Source organism: Mya arenaria, chromosome 2 (genome assembly GCF_026914265.1).
Source record: "Mya arenaria isolate MELC-2E11 chromosome 2, ASM2691426v1".
Taxonomy (NCBI): Eukaryota; Metazoa; Mollusca; class Bivalvia; order Myida; family Myidae; genus Mya; species Mya arenaria.
In genome coordinates this window covers 58,061,522-58,078,466 of record NC_069123.1, presented here as the reverse complement: position 1 = coordinate 58,078,466, position 16,945 = coordinate 58,061,522, and the positions used below count along the sequence as shown (strand labels likewise).

Below are 16,945 nucleotides of genomic sequence, written 5' to 3'. Positions count from 1 at the left end.
AACACCCTATAGTATATGTGTGATGCAATGTGAACACCACATAGTATATGTGTGATGCAATGTGAACACCTCATAGTTTATGTGTTATGCAATCGAACACCACCTAGTATGTGTGTGCTGCAATTAGTATGTGTGCTGCAGTTTGAACACCACCTACCGTATTTTCTCGACTATAAGACGGGGAAATTGGGTCCCGATTTTTACCCCCAAAGTAGGGGACCCGTCTTATAAGCGGGTCGATAAAATATTAAAAAAAAGATTCATGTCAAAATCAGTAAAATTTTACATAGGATATTCGTCTATCCAGTATATCGTCTGCTGATACAAGTATGGGGCAATTAAGTAAACAACAACACGAAATCTCTTCACCGCGCGTGCTCTGACGTCACACAGTGTACCGTTATATCTGCATTTTTTCTTATGGCGCGTGTCAGTATAATTAGTTTGACAGATATATATCAAATCAATAAATTGGAATCTTAATATGATGTAGGTACCTAACTGTCAATTTGATTAAGCAAACAAATGACAATGCGAATATGAATCCTTTATGTTCGTCGCCAATCAAGGGACAATATTGCCTAAAGCATTATTGCTAAACAAACACCTATTCATGCCTCGGCTTTTCGCAGTTATGTTATCGAAGCCATTAATTTTGCCGAAGAACTTCATTAGTGTCTTCAATAAAAAAAAATACTAAAACATACATATGTTGTTATTGATGAATTATTACAATTCCGATAAGTAACGACCTGTCCTGCAAACTTATGTACTCATTTTTAACCTACCTCCAAATAGAGAGCTCACAGTTAACCGCCATTTTCTTTGAGTAAAACAAAAACAGTTACCGCGAAAGTCGATAATTGTCCGTTGAGCTTGAACATTTTTACACATTAGGAAGAATTTTAGCATTTTAGATTTGCTTAAAAATTGACCCCGTCTTATAAGCGAGTCGAAACAAAAAGCACCAGATTTCATGGGCAAAGTTAGGGGGCCGTCTTATAAGCGAATCGCCTTATAGTCGAGAAAATACGGTAGTATGTGTGCTGTAATTTGAACACCACCTAGTATGTGTGTGCTGCAATAAGTATGTGTGCTGAAATTTGAACACCACCTAGTATGTGCGCTGTAATTTGAACACCACCTAGTATGTGTGTGCTGCAATTTGACACCACCTAGTATGTGTGCTGTAATTTTAATACCACCTAGTATGTGTGCTGTAATTTGAACACCACCTAGTATGTGTGTGCTGCAATTTGACACCACCTTGTATATGTGTGCTGCAATTGAACACCACCATGTATGTGTGCTGTAATTTAAACACCGAGATATTGCCATTACATAGATGTTTGTCCAACATTATATTATGCCCTCTGAGCAACACTGTCAGAAACATGTGGCAGATTAAATAAAGGAGTTTTAAGAGGAAGTCCATCAACTAATGATTGCAATGAGTTTTCGGAGAGTAAATATATATATTTCTACTTTTGAGCTGCGGACAAGGCTTTCATAAGACTATTGTCGGTGACCTTTAATGTTCTGACCTCAAAGCAATAGAAGTCATCTATTTGTTATGGGCAACATACCGCTAAAGTTCCATGGCCCTAAGTCAAACCTGTTTTGAGAAATTGTGCAACCAGTTTGAATAAAACTGCTGACCTTAACCTTCTGACCTCAATAACAATAGAGGTCATCTATTGGTCAAGGACATGTTGCATACCTCAGTGTCATGAAACTAGGTCAAACAAATTATTGGGTGACAAAGTTTTGATAAGACTGATGATCCTGACATTTGACAAAATGGCCCTATATAGCTCACCTGATTAAAATGACCAACTAGTCAGTGGTTATTAAGGATGTTGCTGCTTGCTATGCAAGTTAGTGGTTGCTGAGTAAATTTATGGTTGATAAGGAGATCCTTGTAAAGCAAAATCAATAGTAATAGGAAGTCAAGACATTCTCAGCTAGTTGTTCCCAGGGACAATGGATGTGATGGCAATGGAATCCAACAGTCAATATGGAAGTCAAAGCAACCTACCACTGAAGTTTCATAGTCCTAGGTTAAACTAAACTTGAGCTGTTGTGCATACAAGACATGATCAACCAACTGGACAGACCAAAATAATATACTTAAAAAATATGTTTATAGCGGAATATTTGTACAAGACAATTATTACTGATCTTCTTTAGTAATTCTTTAATCATTTTGTATGCATAATATGTTCAGATCTATACACAATTGCCAACTGAATATTTTTAACATATTTCAATGTATACATTGTAATGTATACATACTGACAATGTTTAGTTATAGCACAGCTACACTGTTAAAACTTTTTGTTCTTTTTCTACACTCTCAAGGGTTATATCAAACAGTTCATATTGTTCTTTTAATTTCACCCAAGATTTGAATTCTTCAAATTTCATATGATCAATGTCACTCCAATGCTTGTTGGGAAAGTTCGGATCACTGAGCTGCTCGAGAAGGTCATGTGACCTTGAGTGTAAGAGAGCAGCCAGAGTGAGCTCCCTTTGAGCGAGGTGAAGGTTTGAGAGGTCAATGTAGTTGGCAGAAATCGCGAGTGAAGATTCCAAATTCTCCACACGATGGGGACACCCTGCAGGCACAAACAGCACTTCACCTATAGATAAAATAGAGGAATTTTTTTTCCTTTTGATTAAGTTGAACATATAATACATATGCATGACTGTATAAAAGTAAAAAACATTGACCAAATTTGATGGCGCAAAGAAAGAAAGAGTGCGGTTGAGCAAATGCAAATGCCAAAGCTCGTGTTTAACAAACAAAGGGCATAACTGGACAATTATTAATGCCAGATTTTTGGGCAATGGAAAACAGATGTACCAAGTTTTATTTGAATATCTTTTTGAGTTGTGACCAAGATTTAAGCTTTAAAAATGATGATGCAGACAACAAAAGTGAGTAGAACAACTCGTTTTCTTTGAAAAACAAACTAATAAAATGCTATCTGGGGCCTATTGACACAAACAGTACAATACAATACATATGTTACCTGTTACTCCCAATAACACTGTGTGGGAACGGACACCGGATATAGCTCAAAAAGTGATAAGTAAACAGACAATTATGCAGTTGTTTTTCTTAACCAGAGGTAAGATCTTGCTGTGTAAACGCATATCTACCGTACCGGCCTATGGTATACTTTAAAGTGCTTCTGATTTAGCAGACTTCGTAAAATGTTTCTTCAAATCTGAGCTGATCTCCTCAAAACTTACAGAATTTCGACAAGTATTGTTATTTTTAGGAAATATATCAAATAAATAAAAAATCTGAATCGAAGGATTTCACTAGCATAAGCTCCACTATTTTTATTGTGAGATATGGCAATGTTACTTTTAAACTGTTAAAGATATGCCCTTAGAAATGTTCACAGTACTGTACTGGGGATAGCCGTATTATGTACTGGGGATAGTTATTATTACGTTCTAAGTAATACCAAAATCGACCCAAGCTAAGAAAAAAGCTTTACGTGTTCCAAATTTGATCACAATATCTCATTCCCTACTGGTGACTTTCTGTGTGCAAAAACTTACTTACTTGATTTACATAGCAATACTATATATATGAATAGCAAACACCACAAAAATTCTACGGCCATATGTTTTGTGTTACTCTATAAATCAGATTACCGGCGTATTTCAAATATTTAGATATTGATGCTTGTGAAAAACACATTTTGGTAAATATACGTCACTACGACAAACAATACATACATTGTTGTTTCTTAATTTTAATAAACTTTAAACATTAAAATTAAACACATATGCCATACTCCCATACAGGTTCACTCTTCTATATTAGCTCATATAATATACATAATACAATCATAATAAATGCCACTGAACAAGATGAGAACATTATTACGTCATAAATGACTGTATTATGACGTAATTGTATGTCGCGTGACTACTATTTTGGTAAATATACGTCACTACGACAAACAATACATACATTGTTGTTTCTTAATTTTAATAAACTTTAAACATTAAAATTAAACACATATGCCATACTGATGAGATAAATGCACAAAATAGAATAAAGTACTCAAATTAAAGAGTACTAAACCAGAGTGCCAACTCCATGTATGAACTTAAATCTCCAATACTTATTTACTCATGATTAAGTATGTCATCTGTGAAGCCAGAAGGAGTCTGAGAATGCACGTAATGCGCGAAGAAAACCTCTGAACTCTTCCATCGCCCGACTTTACGTACGATCTCGGGATTTATATTCTGAGCTATTGCGGTAGTAGCTCCCGTTGGACGAAACGACTTTGCCGTGTAACCCTGTCCCTCTAGACCTGCCAGTTTTATAGCTTCATCCAAAATCTTGGCAACAGACGATGCTTGAATTGCATTATACGGCGCGCGAAGCGATAAGAATACCGGACCACCTGGCGGCCGGAACCTGTCTGTCCGTTCAATGTAGTCCTGTAATGTCTGAACAGGATCAAGCTTAACGTTGCTTGCCCTTGGCAACTCGACCTCAAACCCTGACCGCGATGTATCATTTTTGATTCCGAAAAATGTTATTTTGGCAGACGTTTCACGGAATTCAACCTGACTAATATTGAAACATAACTTTATCTCGTCGTCGGCTGGTGCAACGTCTGATGGTCTTAGCATTAACGTCAATGCTAATAACGTAATGGCTTTAAGCCTCAGACACTTAAAATCCAAATGTTTGTTGTCCGACCAACTTAAAAATAAGTTGTGAAAACGCTCTATAGGCATGACCTTTGATCTCTTCATTGGTTCACTGGTCCCCGATTTGACTAGTCCGCTAACGAGAAGTCTTACGTCTGAATCTTCGACAAGATTGACACGCCCCTTGGCTCGATATAAGTGACCTATAGCGGCAATGTTTGTTCTAATGACCGAATTAGGTCGAGACGACGCGTTAGCCATGTTGCAGAAAAAATCGGCCAGATAACATGTGTCATTTGGCGGGAAATCACACTTTGTTTCAGTACAAAACTTAAACAATTTCTCGAGCGCGTTATCATATGATCGCAAAGTGCCCTTAGCAAGGCTATATCTCAACTTGCTAATACTATACTGTGACCAGTTTTTTGCTACAAGTTCTTCCCGCCATACACTCTCCAGGCGACTATTTGCCACTTCCGGTTCCGGCACGGTTCCGGAAGTGCCCCCATTGATCGAAAAACTCTTGGGTTGTTCGGTAACTTTAGAGGTGGGGAAATTGACATACGAGCCAACCGTTGATACCATGTTTGTGTCTTCCACTGCGGAGCTATTATGGTCGCATACGCTTTTTGCGTTTGTACTATGTCTAAAATTTGTGGTATAAGACAAAACGGGGCGTTTACAAAGTTGTTTTCGCACCCCCAGTTGCCCTGCGATAGGGCGTCCACTGCTTCTGACAACGGATCCCAGTACCGACTGTTGAACCTCGGTAACTGAGCGTTCTGACAATTTGCAAACCGATCTATTGTGTGACGACCGTACAATTTGTCTATGTAACCGAACACGGCTGGATGCAACATCCAATTGTGCTTGTCTGGCGTTCTCGACCAATAATCGGCTTGACCATTCTGTACGCCTGCGATATGAGCACAACGTAACGTGATTCCATGATCGAACGCTTCCGCCCAAATTGCTAATGCCAGCCTTGACAGTTTTTGGCTCGGGCCCCCCATATGGTTTATATAAGTCATTGCAGAAATATTGTCGGTTAGTACTTGCACTACTAACCCGCGTAACAGCTTCGCGAAGGCTTTGATGGCCATCAATATGGCCAACATTTCTCTTTCGTTCGAGGTGAGATACGAGACGCGGCGGTTCCAGTCGCCCGATGCAACATGGCTGCCGTACGTTGCTCCCCAGCCTAGACCACTGGCATCGGTGACCACCTGAGCCTGTATTGTCTCGGAACATATCTCGCGTGAGTTCCAGTAATCTACTGAATTTAACCACCACTGTAGTTCTTCTGCAACTTCCGGTGTTATAATTAAGCTATCCGACCACGATTTACGCGCACTAAGTAATTTATACGAATTTCTCAGAAAAAGTTTTCCAGGTGTGACGGCCCAGGCAACTGACACACACTGCCCCAATACTTTCGCTAACTGACGGGCAGCTGCCAGCCCTTGACTAAGAACTCTCCGAATAGACCTCTTAAGCCTGGCCACGCGAATCAACTGCACTTTTACGATTATTTTGCTGTCGGCAGTACATATTGTATATCCAATATATGCAATACGCTGTGTTGGCACTAGGTTTGATTTCTCAAAATTCACTTCAAACCCTAACTCGTCTAATGTATGCAGTAACTGATCTTTGTGATCTGTTATATTTGACACAGATGCACAAAGTAGAAAATCGTCAACAAAAACTGTAATTCTCAACCCTACAGACCGTAAATACGTTATAACATGCCTCAAAATCTTATTGAAAAAATATGGTGAACAGCATAAACCAAATACTAACACATTCCACACATAATAAACTCCATCCCATTTAAATCCTAAGAATTTTCTGTGTGATACATGAACAGGTATATGTAAAAATCCGTCTTTGATATCAGTCGTAATAAACCTGTCTTCGGGTTCTATTAACTTCACAGCATCTCGAATGTCTTCATTTCTGTACTTTGGAACATTACAATTATCATTAAGCTTCCTTAAATCCGTGATAAGACGTAACTTATTGTTCTTTTTAGGCACAACCCCTAAAGGGCTCACACAAACTGGTTTTTCTTCCCTAGGTTCTATGTATCCGAGTAATAACAACCTATGTAATTCCTGATTAACAAACTGACACTGTTTTGCACTAAGATCGTGATTCTTTAACTCGAAAGGCTGTACTTGTGTGGCAAAGGGAATAGTAATACCATTAGTAATCCAATCAATTATGTGATTGGGAGCATCAATCTGTTTCCATGCAGATATATTTCGTTGGAGATTAGAAATACACATTGAAACAAAATTTTAATTAAGTGAAATCTGAATGAAAACAACGCTTAATGTAAGCACACAATGCGTAACTAATCGTCCTTATCGTATGTGTTTGGTGCACCCTCGTCCTTCTGGTGACTGTTGCGGTATCTCGACGACGGGAACTGGCGCGACGCGAAGCTATTGAAAACGTCTCCCCGACGACCTCCGCGTTGACCTCCACGATAACCGCCACGTCCCGACTCGTACGATGATGTTGACGCACCACGTGCTGGGGCTGTCGTACGGCTGGCCGCCGATAAGGTGGCTGCAGACCTTAAAGTATCGAGCGAGTCTGCGTTTAACCCGGATGTGTTCTTTTGTAACGCACGAAATATCCTTGATGTTGATTGGTCAAACTGTCCATTTACAAGAATAGCCGCATACTCGTCCTGAACATATTTACACTGGGCATGACAAATAAGAAACAACTGGTCCAATGTTTCTTGGGTTACACTAGATCCTGGTTCAATTGTCGATAGGAGTTTTGCCGTGGTTTCACTGTAACGGCTACACTTTGAAAGAATGTTCAATACAGGAACATCCGAACGCTTGATTCCTTGACGGGATTCGTTGAGTCGTAGCTCTGTCGGCAGCTTAATCCGTGCCAAACTGTCCTTCAGTGCGGAAAAATCCCCCTGGATATCAGAATTAGACCCGGTGGCAGTTAGAGCTGCGGTACCGGGAGCCAACACGTGGCTTCTTTCTGGGTGGTCGTTTACCGAGAAGCACCCTTCACGTGGTGAATTTACAAATCCGGAGGAAATATCAAGTTTCTGAATCACTGTCTGTAGATTTCGTTCTACGCCGATAATCCTTTCGTTCACAGAGTCTTTAAACTCCTGAAACTGTTCCTCCATCTGAATAATTGTCTATGAAATAAACTTATTTTCCTGACTGAACAAATACACGTCCTCTCTCGAGAGTGAACAAGATGAGAACATTATTACGTCATAAATGACTGTATTATGACGTAATTGTATGTCGCGTGACTACTATCATGGTTAACTAATGTGTATGAATGAAACAGTTTTAAGTGCATACAGATACAAACAAGAGGCCCAAAAGGGCCTATGCTCTACTGGCATGGCTTTTGTGGTCATATCAATCCAGAGCATGTATGTATGGGTAAAAGGCAACAGACATATAGTTTATGTTTTGTGTTTGGGTTACCTGAAAACGTAGCATGTTCAACATCTGAGCCCAGAAAGTATTGTAAGCAGATTAGTTGCATGAACTATTTTAATATGTGCCAAGTAAAAGTCATCTGACAAAAAAAATGCTTTCAAAACTGTACTCATAGTAAAATTTTCTGTAGTTTTAAAAGTTAAAAAAAGTTGGTCAAAAGGTCAAAGTCAAGGGCATCCTAGGACAACATTGATCAATTTGAACAAACATTCACAATCAATTGTGCTGAGATGGATGCACGAACACACAAAAAGATTTTCAAACCTTTCCAGATTTATGTTTACCAAACCTGTGAACCCTGGGTGTGGCCAGTAATGACACCAGGTGCATAACTTAAACATTCACAATCAATTTTGTTAAGATGAATGCGCAAACTACAGAACTTAAAGCTAAAAAATGGCCTTTGGGCTTTCAACAAGAACAAGGCAGAGTAATTCACAAAATCAACTGCAGAAGCAAAAAGCAAATTGTCTCTCAAAATCCTAGACTTCCCTTAACTCTAGACTTGAATTAACATATACATGTAAACTTGGCTAAAAATAGAATTCGCTCATGCAGACCTGGCTAAAAATAGAAAGCATTTCTTTAAAACTTTCATGGCCCATAATCTAGGCATTCATGGGCGGATCTTGCTGGTTTTCGAAAGGAACCAAGCTCTAAAGGATATCTAGATACTGTACAAGTTTCATCGAGATATAATCAAAACTGAAGACTGTATCGTGTTCACAACCAATTGTTTACACAATAGCATTTTTTTTTATACTATCAAGGGCCATAATCTAGGCATGCATGGGCGGATCTGGCTGGTTTTCGAAAGGAACCGAGCTCTAATGGATATCTAGATACTGTACAAGTTTCATCGAGATACAATCAAAACTGAAGACTGTATGGTGTTCACAAGCAATTGTTTACAGACGCACGACCGCACGACCGCACGGATGCACATACTTCGTACACATTACCATCGCATAAGCTCTTCTGGCCTTTGGCCAGTAGAGCTAAAAAAACAACAAAATGTTTTTGCTCTCATCCCTTGATATGGACAACATCCAACAATTTCCCTCGAGCTCGCGTATAGATAAAAAGCCGTAATCATTATCACAGTCTCGTTATTCTAAATACATCGTTACTATCCTCAGTCCACTTAATAGCTATCCCATGTGCAGTCATTTATTTGCTTCGTCTATCCCCAGTACACTGCCAGGGCATCAAAAGGTATGAATATCTCCGTAACAACAAAATATATCATATTTATATTTTACACATTACTAGATTATGTAATTACAATGAAATCGCTCGATTCAGTTTTTAATCTTTTTTGCAATTTGTTGATTTATGTTTGAAATCGTACCACATAAATTAACATTTGTGAGCAATCATGCAACTTTCGGAGTGAATTGGGCTATTATACAAAAGAGGAGACATATTTCCATCATAGTCGTATATTGAACAGTATCAAATCTTTCAAAACTCTTCGATTTTGTTAAATATATCAACATAAAATACAAACAAGAGCTGTCACAGTATGTGACGAATGCCCCCGATTGTGACATTGACCTATGAACAAGGTCAGTACAAGAAAAGTTGATCTTGCCTTTACATGTCAAATACATATGGCAAGTTATTTTAAATTGCCTCTAAGCATAAAATAATACCACCCATAGTTGACAACCAACACTGTTATGTCCTTATATATGCAGCATTCCATTGTGAATAAACACCCAAGTGTGACCTTGACCTTTGAGATAGGGACACGGGTCTGTCATGCGACACGTCGTCTTGGTATGTGGAACACATGTGACGAGTTATTTTAAAATCTGTCCATACAAGGGAAAGTTACAGCCCGGACACGACAACCTATACTCTATGTCCTTATATGCAGCACTCCATTGTGAATAAACACTAAGTGTGACCTTGACCTTAGAGGTAGGGACACGGGTCGTTCACGCGACACGTTGTTTTGGTATGTGGAACACATGTGGCAAGTTATTTTAAAATCTGTCCATACATGGGAAAGTTACAGCCCGGACACAACAACCTATACTCTATGTCCTATATGCAGCACTCCATTGTGAATAAACACTAAGTGTGACCTTGACCTTAGAGGTAGGGTCAAGGGTCTTGCACGCGACACGTTGTTTTGGTATGTGGAACACATGTGGCAAGTTATTTTAAAATCTGTCCATACATGGGAAAGGTACAGCCCGGACATGAGTTATTGAGCCGGACACACGGAAGGACAGACGGACGGACGGTGCGATTTTAATATGCCCACCTTCGGGGGCATAAAAAATGACTGACCATGTGTCAAAATCAAACGCTTATCGATTGATCATTTTATTAGCTATATCCGGTGTCCATTCCCACACAGTGAATAATGTCATTTGTAATGTCATTTATACAAACAGTACAAGCAATACAATACATATGTTACTCCCAACAATCTCATATGACAAAGGGAAAAAAATATACTTTAATGGAAATAAGCAAGCATACCGGGTTCCAGCACACACTGTACAGGGTGGGTATGGGCGAGGAGTGGGAATTGTGACAGGTCTGGGCTGTCCAGGTCCACCCGAAAGTTAGGGTCTTCACTCCACGGGTTGTTGTATACAGGGTATAACAAAGATATGTCCTCACGCCGGAAAAATGTCCACCTGGTGGAGTATTGAGAAAATATGTATACATGTAATTATTTCACATATTCATACATGGAAAATACATGAAAAGTAGACAACAATAAACAACAAAATAAATACACAACTAAATACAGTTTAATAGTGGACTATTGTAACAAAACAAAAACATAACTTCAAGTTAACATTGGCAAAATAAACATTGGTTTATTCTAATGTGTTACTGTTTTATATTTTCGTTCCCGAGTGTGGTTTAAACTTTAAACTAGCTATACCTTTTCTTGCCCTGAAAGAGTGCCATCCAGAAGTTAGAGCCAAAGGTGTCTACATGTAGTTCGCTGGTGAGACCAGCCGGGGCAATGAACAAGCTTGGCCAGCTGTCCTGGTAAAGGGAATCAGCTGATGTCCTCTGTAGCAGGTCACCTAACAACAAACATGAGGATATTTTTTCTATCATGGCTTCTTTTTTTTTAATGCATGTTTACCCTAAACAGATGGTTATTTTCATTTATTCCATCTCTACTCTTATGTAATGGTTAAGACAAAGTATATAGTCAACAATGAATAATGTATGCAAATAGGAAAGGTCTCCATCAAAGAGTATCATGCATGTTTGATACTACCTTACCCGGTAGTTAAAATTTCGGTGTGTCCAATTTTCTCAACATATTGTTTTTGGCCAATGATGTGATGCACAAGAGATTGGAGATTTGCACTGCACACATTCTTATCTAACATTTGCTTGATTTTAAGTTTGCCACCTAAATGATTATCAGAAAACCATAATTTATATCTTGCATACTACAATTTACACAATAAATCATACAGTGCTGTCAGAAGACATTTTCTTATGCTATTTGGTATTAAGTAGCATATGGTTCAAACCTGCAAAATATTTGGGTATGGTAATTTCCTTGGCTAACTCAGGGCAGTGACAGGGCAAAGACCAATCAAACAGGTACACCTGCTGGTCATGTGGCAAGTCCCCATGGAGAGAATCTATAATGTCCTTGACCTTCATGGTGCCACAGTCCTCAAGGTGGGCAAATTTCACAGATTCCTTCACTGGCTTCTTCACAGGGGCATCACACTCTCCTACCAGAAGAAAATTGTATAAACAGAGCATCCCATTAAAGTTACATTACATAGATATGTGCTTCAAAATCATTAAAGCTGTCTGGCGATGTGAAAAATCAAAATTATGAAAAGAGCACAATAAGTACCCAATAAATTCCAGTTTTGGTATGGAACAAACAACCTATACATGTATGTATAACACTATTGAAGGCAGGAGAAAAACTTGTGTACCTGCAACTTTGCTAACATGGTCCAGTGTCCACGGTTGACTGGTAATCTGCAGGCCTGTTACAATGACTGGGGTACTGGTCTGGGCGTATTTGTGCAGGAAGTCACTGTATGACAGTCCACTGGCCGGTACACGCTCAACCTTCAGCAGAAGCAAACGTTCTATTTTTATGAAATTAGTTTCAAACTTTGAGTTTGCATTTTAAATAACTACATAACACAGTACTCAGCTATGTGGATCTATGATCATGTTAACACAGATTTTTAGTCCATTAAAAGTCAATTTGACAGTTTAAGTAGATTACTTTCAATTGTTTTAGATGCATTTTTTTGGCAATCTGACATTCAACAATTAAAGCTTTTTTTTTTTAAAGAGACAACTTAAAAAATGTACTAAACGGTTAACACATAAAAAAGGTTTGCAAATCAGGAAAATAATTTTATGATGATAATATCCTTAAGGCTGATCAAACAGACTTGAACCAATTTATCAGGTTAGTGCCTGTATTGTTATAAATACAAGAAGTATTTTTTGTGTGCATATGACCTGGCTGTGTGCGGGAAAGGTTAACTGTGACAGAGAGTTGTGGTCCATCTCCCTTAGTATCTCCTCTTGCCGATGCCTGTGTCCCTCTGCCCTCTCCAGGCGAGCCAGCCGCCACTCAGCCTCCTTGTCTGCAGTAGCAGCATAAAATGTGAAATCATCAAGTCTATCTTGAAGTGTGACTTTATTTTACTAATAATTTGTTTCCCAAATGTCTTGTAGAGTAAAAGTTATTTTATTTGCCCTCGTCCGTTTAAAAAAAAAAAGACAATGCAAGCAAAGGTCAATGGCTTATGATTATTTGAGCGGTTGAGAGGCATAATTTATCATACATGTTTTAGCCAGAATGATGAGTCTTAGTTATGGGTACATCAGTATCACTGTAAGAATGTGCACCAATGTTTCTGAGAATATTTAGAATGTCTTGGAATTATGACCAACATTGAACCTTGCTGTTGACAATGACTACCATAAGAACAAGGCTGGAGCAAAATCTGAACCTACTAAAAAAGACAAAAGACTACACATAGCAATAAAGTCAATGTTTTCAACAAAATATGTTAAGGGTGTACCTTCTGAGTGATGTTCTCTGACCTTTTCCAGATGCAGCTTTGCCAAGGTTAGATTGCCAAGACGTTCATAGAAAGATGACAGAGCTGATGAAACTGATATATTTTTACTTCCGCAGGAGAGTTTATTCCGTAGTCTTCGTATCTCACCCTGCATAAACTCCAGACCCTCATCAGTGCTGTAGTGAAATGAAAGAGTTTCATGACGGTGTTATAAGTGAATAGAGAATATTTGTTGAATTACGATTAAAGATCAAAATTTATTTCACCTAGTGAATGTGGGAAACTATCATTTTGTGTGGTCAAGAGTAAAATCATTTAGATCTTCCACCAAATTTCACAATATTTCTTTCTCTTATGCAAAAATTAAGAATGTAAGAATTTTCAATCTGCCACAGTGAAAAAAATCTATGTTACATTTATAAAGCAATGTGGAAACCAAAATCTTTAAGAGCAGTAAAAATAACATGACATTACATGGAAAACCACATTTTAACAAGCATCACTTTTAAGGTACATGTATATATATATCATAACAAAAAAGAAAAAGAAACTTCATTAAAATGATGAAAGTACAATGCTAAATTCAAAACTCTTGTTCTACCATGCCACAAAATTTGATAAACAGATAAAACAAGAGCTGTCACAGGAACAGTGTGCTCGACTTTTTCACCACTTTCAATCAGAATTTCTAAGTCAAACAATTAAGGGTCATAATTTGCAGCATATGCATGATAAAGTTTTAATCTAACTTGATTAAATTAGTAGATTAAATGGATGGAAAGGTGTGTCTAAGCTTCAATGCAATACAAGATATGTTCTCTGGATATTGACCTAAATGTGCTTGCATGAAAACCTTAACCAAGGTCTGATACTGACGCCAATTTCAGGGTGAGAAGTATAGCTCTCATATACTTTGTATCTGTGTTCAACTTAATCGTTAAACAAAATGTTTAAACAGTTTAGACATTGTGTTTCCCTGTTACCACTTGTAAGCCAATACCAAAATCGGTTAATTATTAAAAGACTTTGTAGCATCTTTTTAAATGGGTGAATAACCATACCCTGCTACATAATTAATTAGAGTGTTAGGATTGTCAGTGCTGGGTAGCTCCACCCCTAACAGAAGGTGTCGTCCAGTTTTCTTCCACCAGCGGGCTAGAGCTGTTTCAACCAGGACCTCGTCCTCACCTGGCTCCTCCTCACGCACTTTTTCAGCAACCTGCAAAATGGAAGAAAAAAAAAGATACTGGTTAGGGACCACTTTTTCGCCCATATCAACAATTATTTGCCCACCCTGTAAAATTGTTGTTTAGCAATTCCAGTATGATTGTTTTTCATACAAATAATACGTTGTGTTCAATTGAAGCTTAAACCTAAGAAAACTCTTTTTTTCAGCAAAATTAGCTCTTTATCAGCAATATTTAAATTGCACCATATTTGTTTCAACAGGGGATTATAGACTTTTACCACTCAACAAAATAGAAAATATTTCTCCCCAAAATACTCATTTAAACAGAGCAGTATGTAAGATTTTATAGAAAAAAGAAAGAAATAACAATTTTGTTGCCAATCAGGAATATTGTTTCATTATTTTTTTAAATGATTACATTTTACTAAAAGTGGGTGAATTAATGGTACAGTACATTGTCATATCAGTGGATTTACTGAGTATGTTCGGCACATGAGTTCCAGGGCTTTTTCTATAGTATCCACAGGTCCGACTATCATACTCATTCCCACAGCAAAATATATGATATTTCTCCCAATCTTCAGAAAAAAATCCCAATCAAAAGCAAAAAAAACACAAAAAACAGAAAGTCTTTACCTGTACTGGTTCATTCAACATCCTAATAAATTATGTGATGTAAAGTTTTAGGGATGATTAATTCAGAAATCATTGATTTTCATCGCATTCAGAGATCAGTATGAAATTTTATCTGTCATGATTTATTGCAATAGATATTTACACCCCAAGGATTGATATTTCAGCGGTTTAAGGTCTTTTGAAAGGGAAAAGAAACTTATATTTAATAATTTCCTCATTTGCAGGAGACTCAAAAGCTTGTTCTTATAACTGTAAAACTTCCCAATTTAGGCATATTCGTGATGCAAATTTCCCCAAAATGTCTAGGGTCTTTTTCCGAAATGGGCAGAAAAGCCCCGAGTTCATTGTAAAAATAACCATACATCATAAATATTATCAAACAGATTTTTAGATCAGGAGCCTAACTTAGTCCAAATAATTGTACGTTTACAGATTTTTTTTACGATTTTTGATATGGCAAATCCTTCACGTACAAATTGTTTAGTATCAAAAGTTGGTAGTTATTCCGATCTGGATTCCGGGTTAAAGCATTTAGCATCTAAAAAATATCATAAAAACAAGAAAAATTACCAGATAACGTTATTTTATATCAGTTCCATACATAAAAATATCATATCGTACGAATAATTATGAGTTTGACGGGTTTTTCTTCATTTCTTGCTGTCAAAACATAACAATACATACATGAAGGGCACCTGCAAGGCTTCAGGGCACAGTTTTTAAACAATCGAAACATTTCAGCCATGGCCGAGTTGTTAGGTTTGTATTTACGAGGTCTATCTCGAAGCTTGTCGGAGGTGGCCGAGTTATTACGATTGGGTCGAGTTGTTCCGCTTGGCATAATTGTTGTCTGTGTCAGTCACCTTTCGTTTTATTGGAAAGGTAAATAATGTGTTTTAATGCATTAAATCCTTGTTTTGTGCAAAATAACTTCTTACATACATGGTAAAATATGAATATAAACCTTAAAACCATAAATAACTTAGCTTAATGCTATTTCAATATCTTTCAAAACATCCCCGGTTTTTGCACAAACCCGTTTAGACGTTAGGGATTGGAAGAATCCCGTATAACACGTCTATTATTTTAGACTAGAGCCCAACTTTGTTTGTGTGAAATTTCATAAAATAATATTCAGTATTTCTCAAGTTATTAAAGAAAATCCTCCATTTCCGGGCGAAAAGGGGTCTCTAACCAGTTAGCTTATTAAGTTTCCGGGTGAAAAGGGGTCTCTAACGAGTTAGCTTATTAAGTTTTTGGTATTAATAAACCTTTTAATTTAAAAATTGCGTCTTACTTTTCTTGGTTTGCCGACATTCCTAAGGAAGAAACTGGAGAGGGATGCTGGGTTGTGAATGTGTTCTGTACGATCGTCAGTGTAAGGGATTGACTCTGTTATAGGCCATTCACTAATTGCCTCTATTATGTCTTCATCTGTCACGACTTTGTTTCCACTCATTTTTAAGAGCGTCTACTGACATCGATGACTTTTATGTAAAAATATAGCACTAATGCACTCGGCGATTACATTAAATTAATAATAACTTATGAATATAATGCTAAAATACCGTTTTAATGATTGAAAATCAATAAATAGCTATAAAAAAATAATATGAATTCACTTAGAAACACCCTTTAATCGCCTACATATCTTGATCTCAAACGCTTGCATTTCGCGTTCTTTCACTTTCGGTTTATGTGAAATATTACACCGATTAGTCCCGGGTTTATGACGGCTACATTTAACTATATATATTTGCGTTTGGAATTGAGGTCGGAGCAGTGGTCTCCCATCATAATGCTATATATTTTTTTCTATTTTTTTTTCTTCTCATTTTTTGACAATTTTAACAAATTTCAAATAATCAAGGTGCATT

General features: G+C 37.6%; 1 protein-coding gene across 1 annotated transcript; it reads right to left on the bottom strand.

The window, feature by feature from the left end:
* Positions 1-2,180: 2,180 nt before the first annotated feature.
* Positions 2,181-16,755, bottom strand: LOC128225165 (uncharacterized). The gene is made up of 9 exons (XM_052935212.1): positions 16,366-16,755; positions 14,305-14,462; positions 13,244-13,419; positions 12,675-12,802; positions 12,131-12,269; positions 11,708-11,917; positions 11,098-11,245; positions 10,683-10,843; positions 2,181-2,642 (listed from the first exon to the last, which is right to left on the bottom strand). Exons 1-9 carry the CDS (start codon positions 16,525-16,527, stop codon positions 2,320-2,322), a joined length of 1,605 nt encoding a protein of 534 aa, XP_052791172.1. The 5' UTR covers positions 16,528-16,755; the 3' UTR covers positions 2,181-2,319.
* Positions 16,756-16,945: the final 190 nt, after the last annotated feature.

What these genes read in the sequence shown, in the direction of transcription:
- LOC128225165 (XM_052935212.1), bottom strand. Translation starts at nt 16,527, where the DNA reads ATGAGTGGAAACAAAGTCGTGACAGATGAAGACATAATAGAGGCAATT. An exon ending in CCTTTCCCGCACACAGCCAG is followed by an intron (nt 12,270 to 12,674) that starts GTCATATGCACA and finishes CTTCTGCTGAAG; the next exon opens with GTTGAGCGTGTACCGGCCAG. An exon ending in CATACCCAAATATTTTGCAG is followed by an intron (nt 11,246 to 11,707) that starts GTTTGAACCATA and finishes GTTTGTTGTTAG; the next exon opens with GTGACCTGCTACAGAGGACA.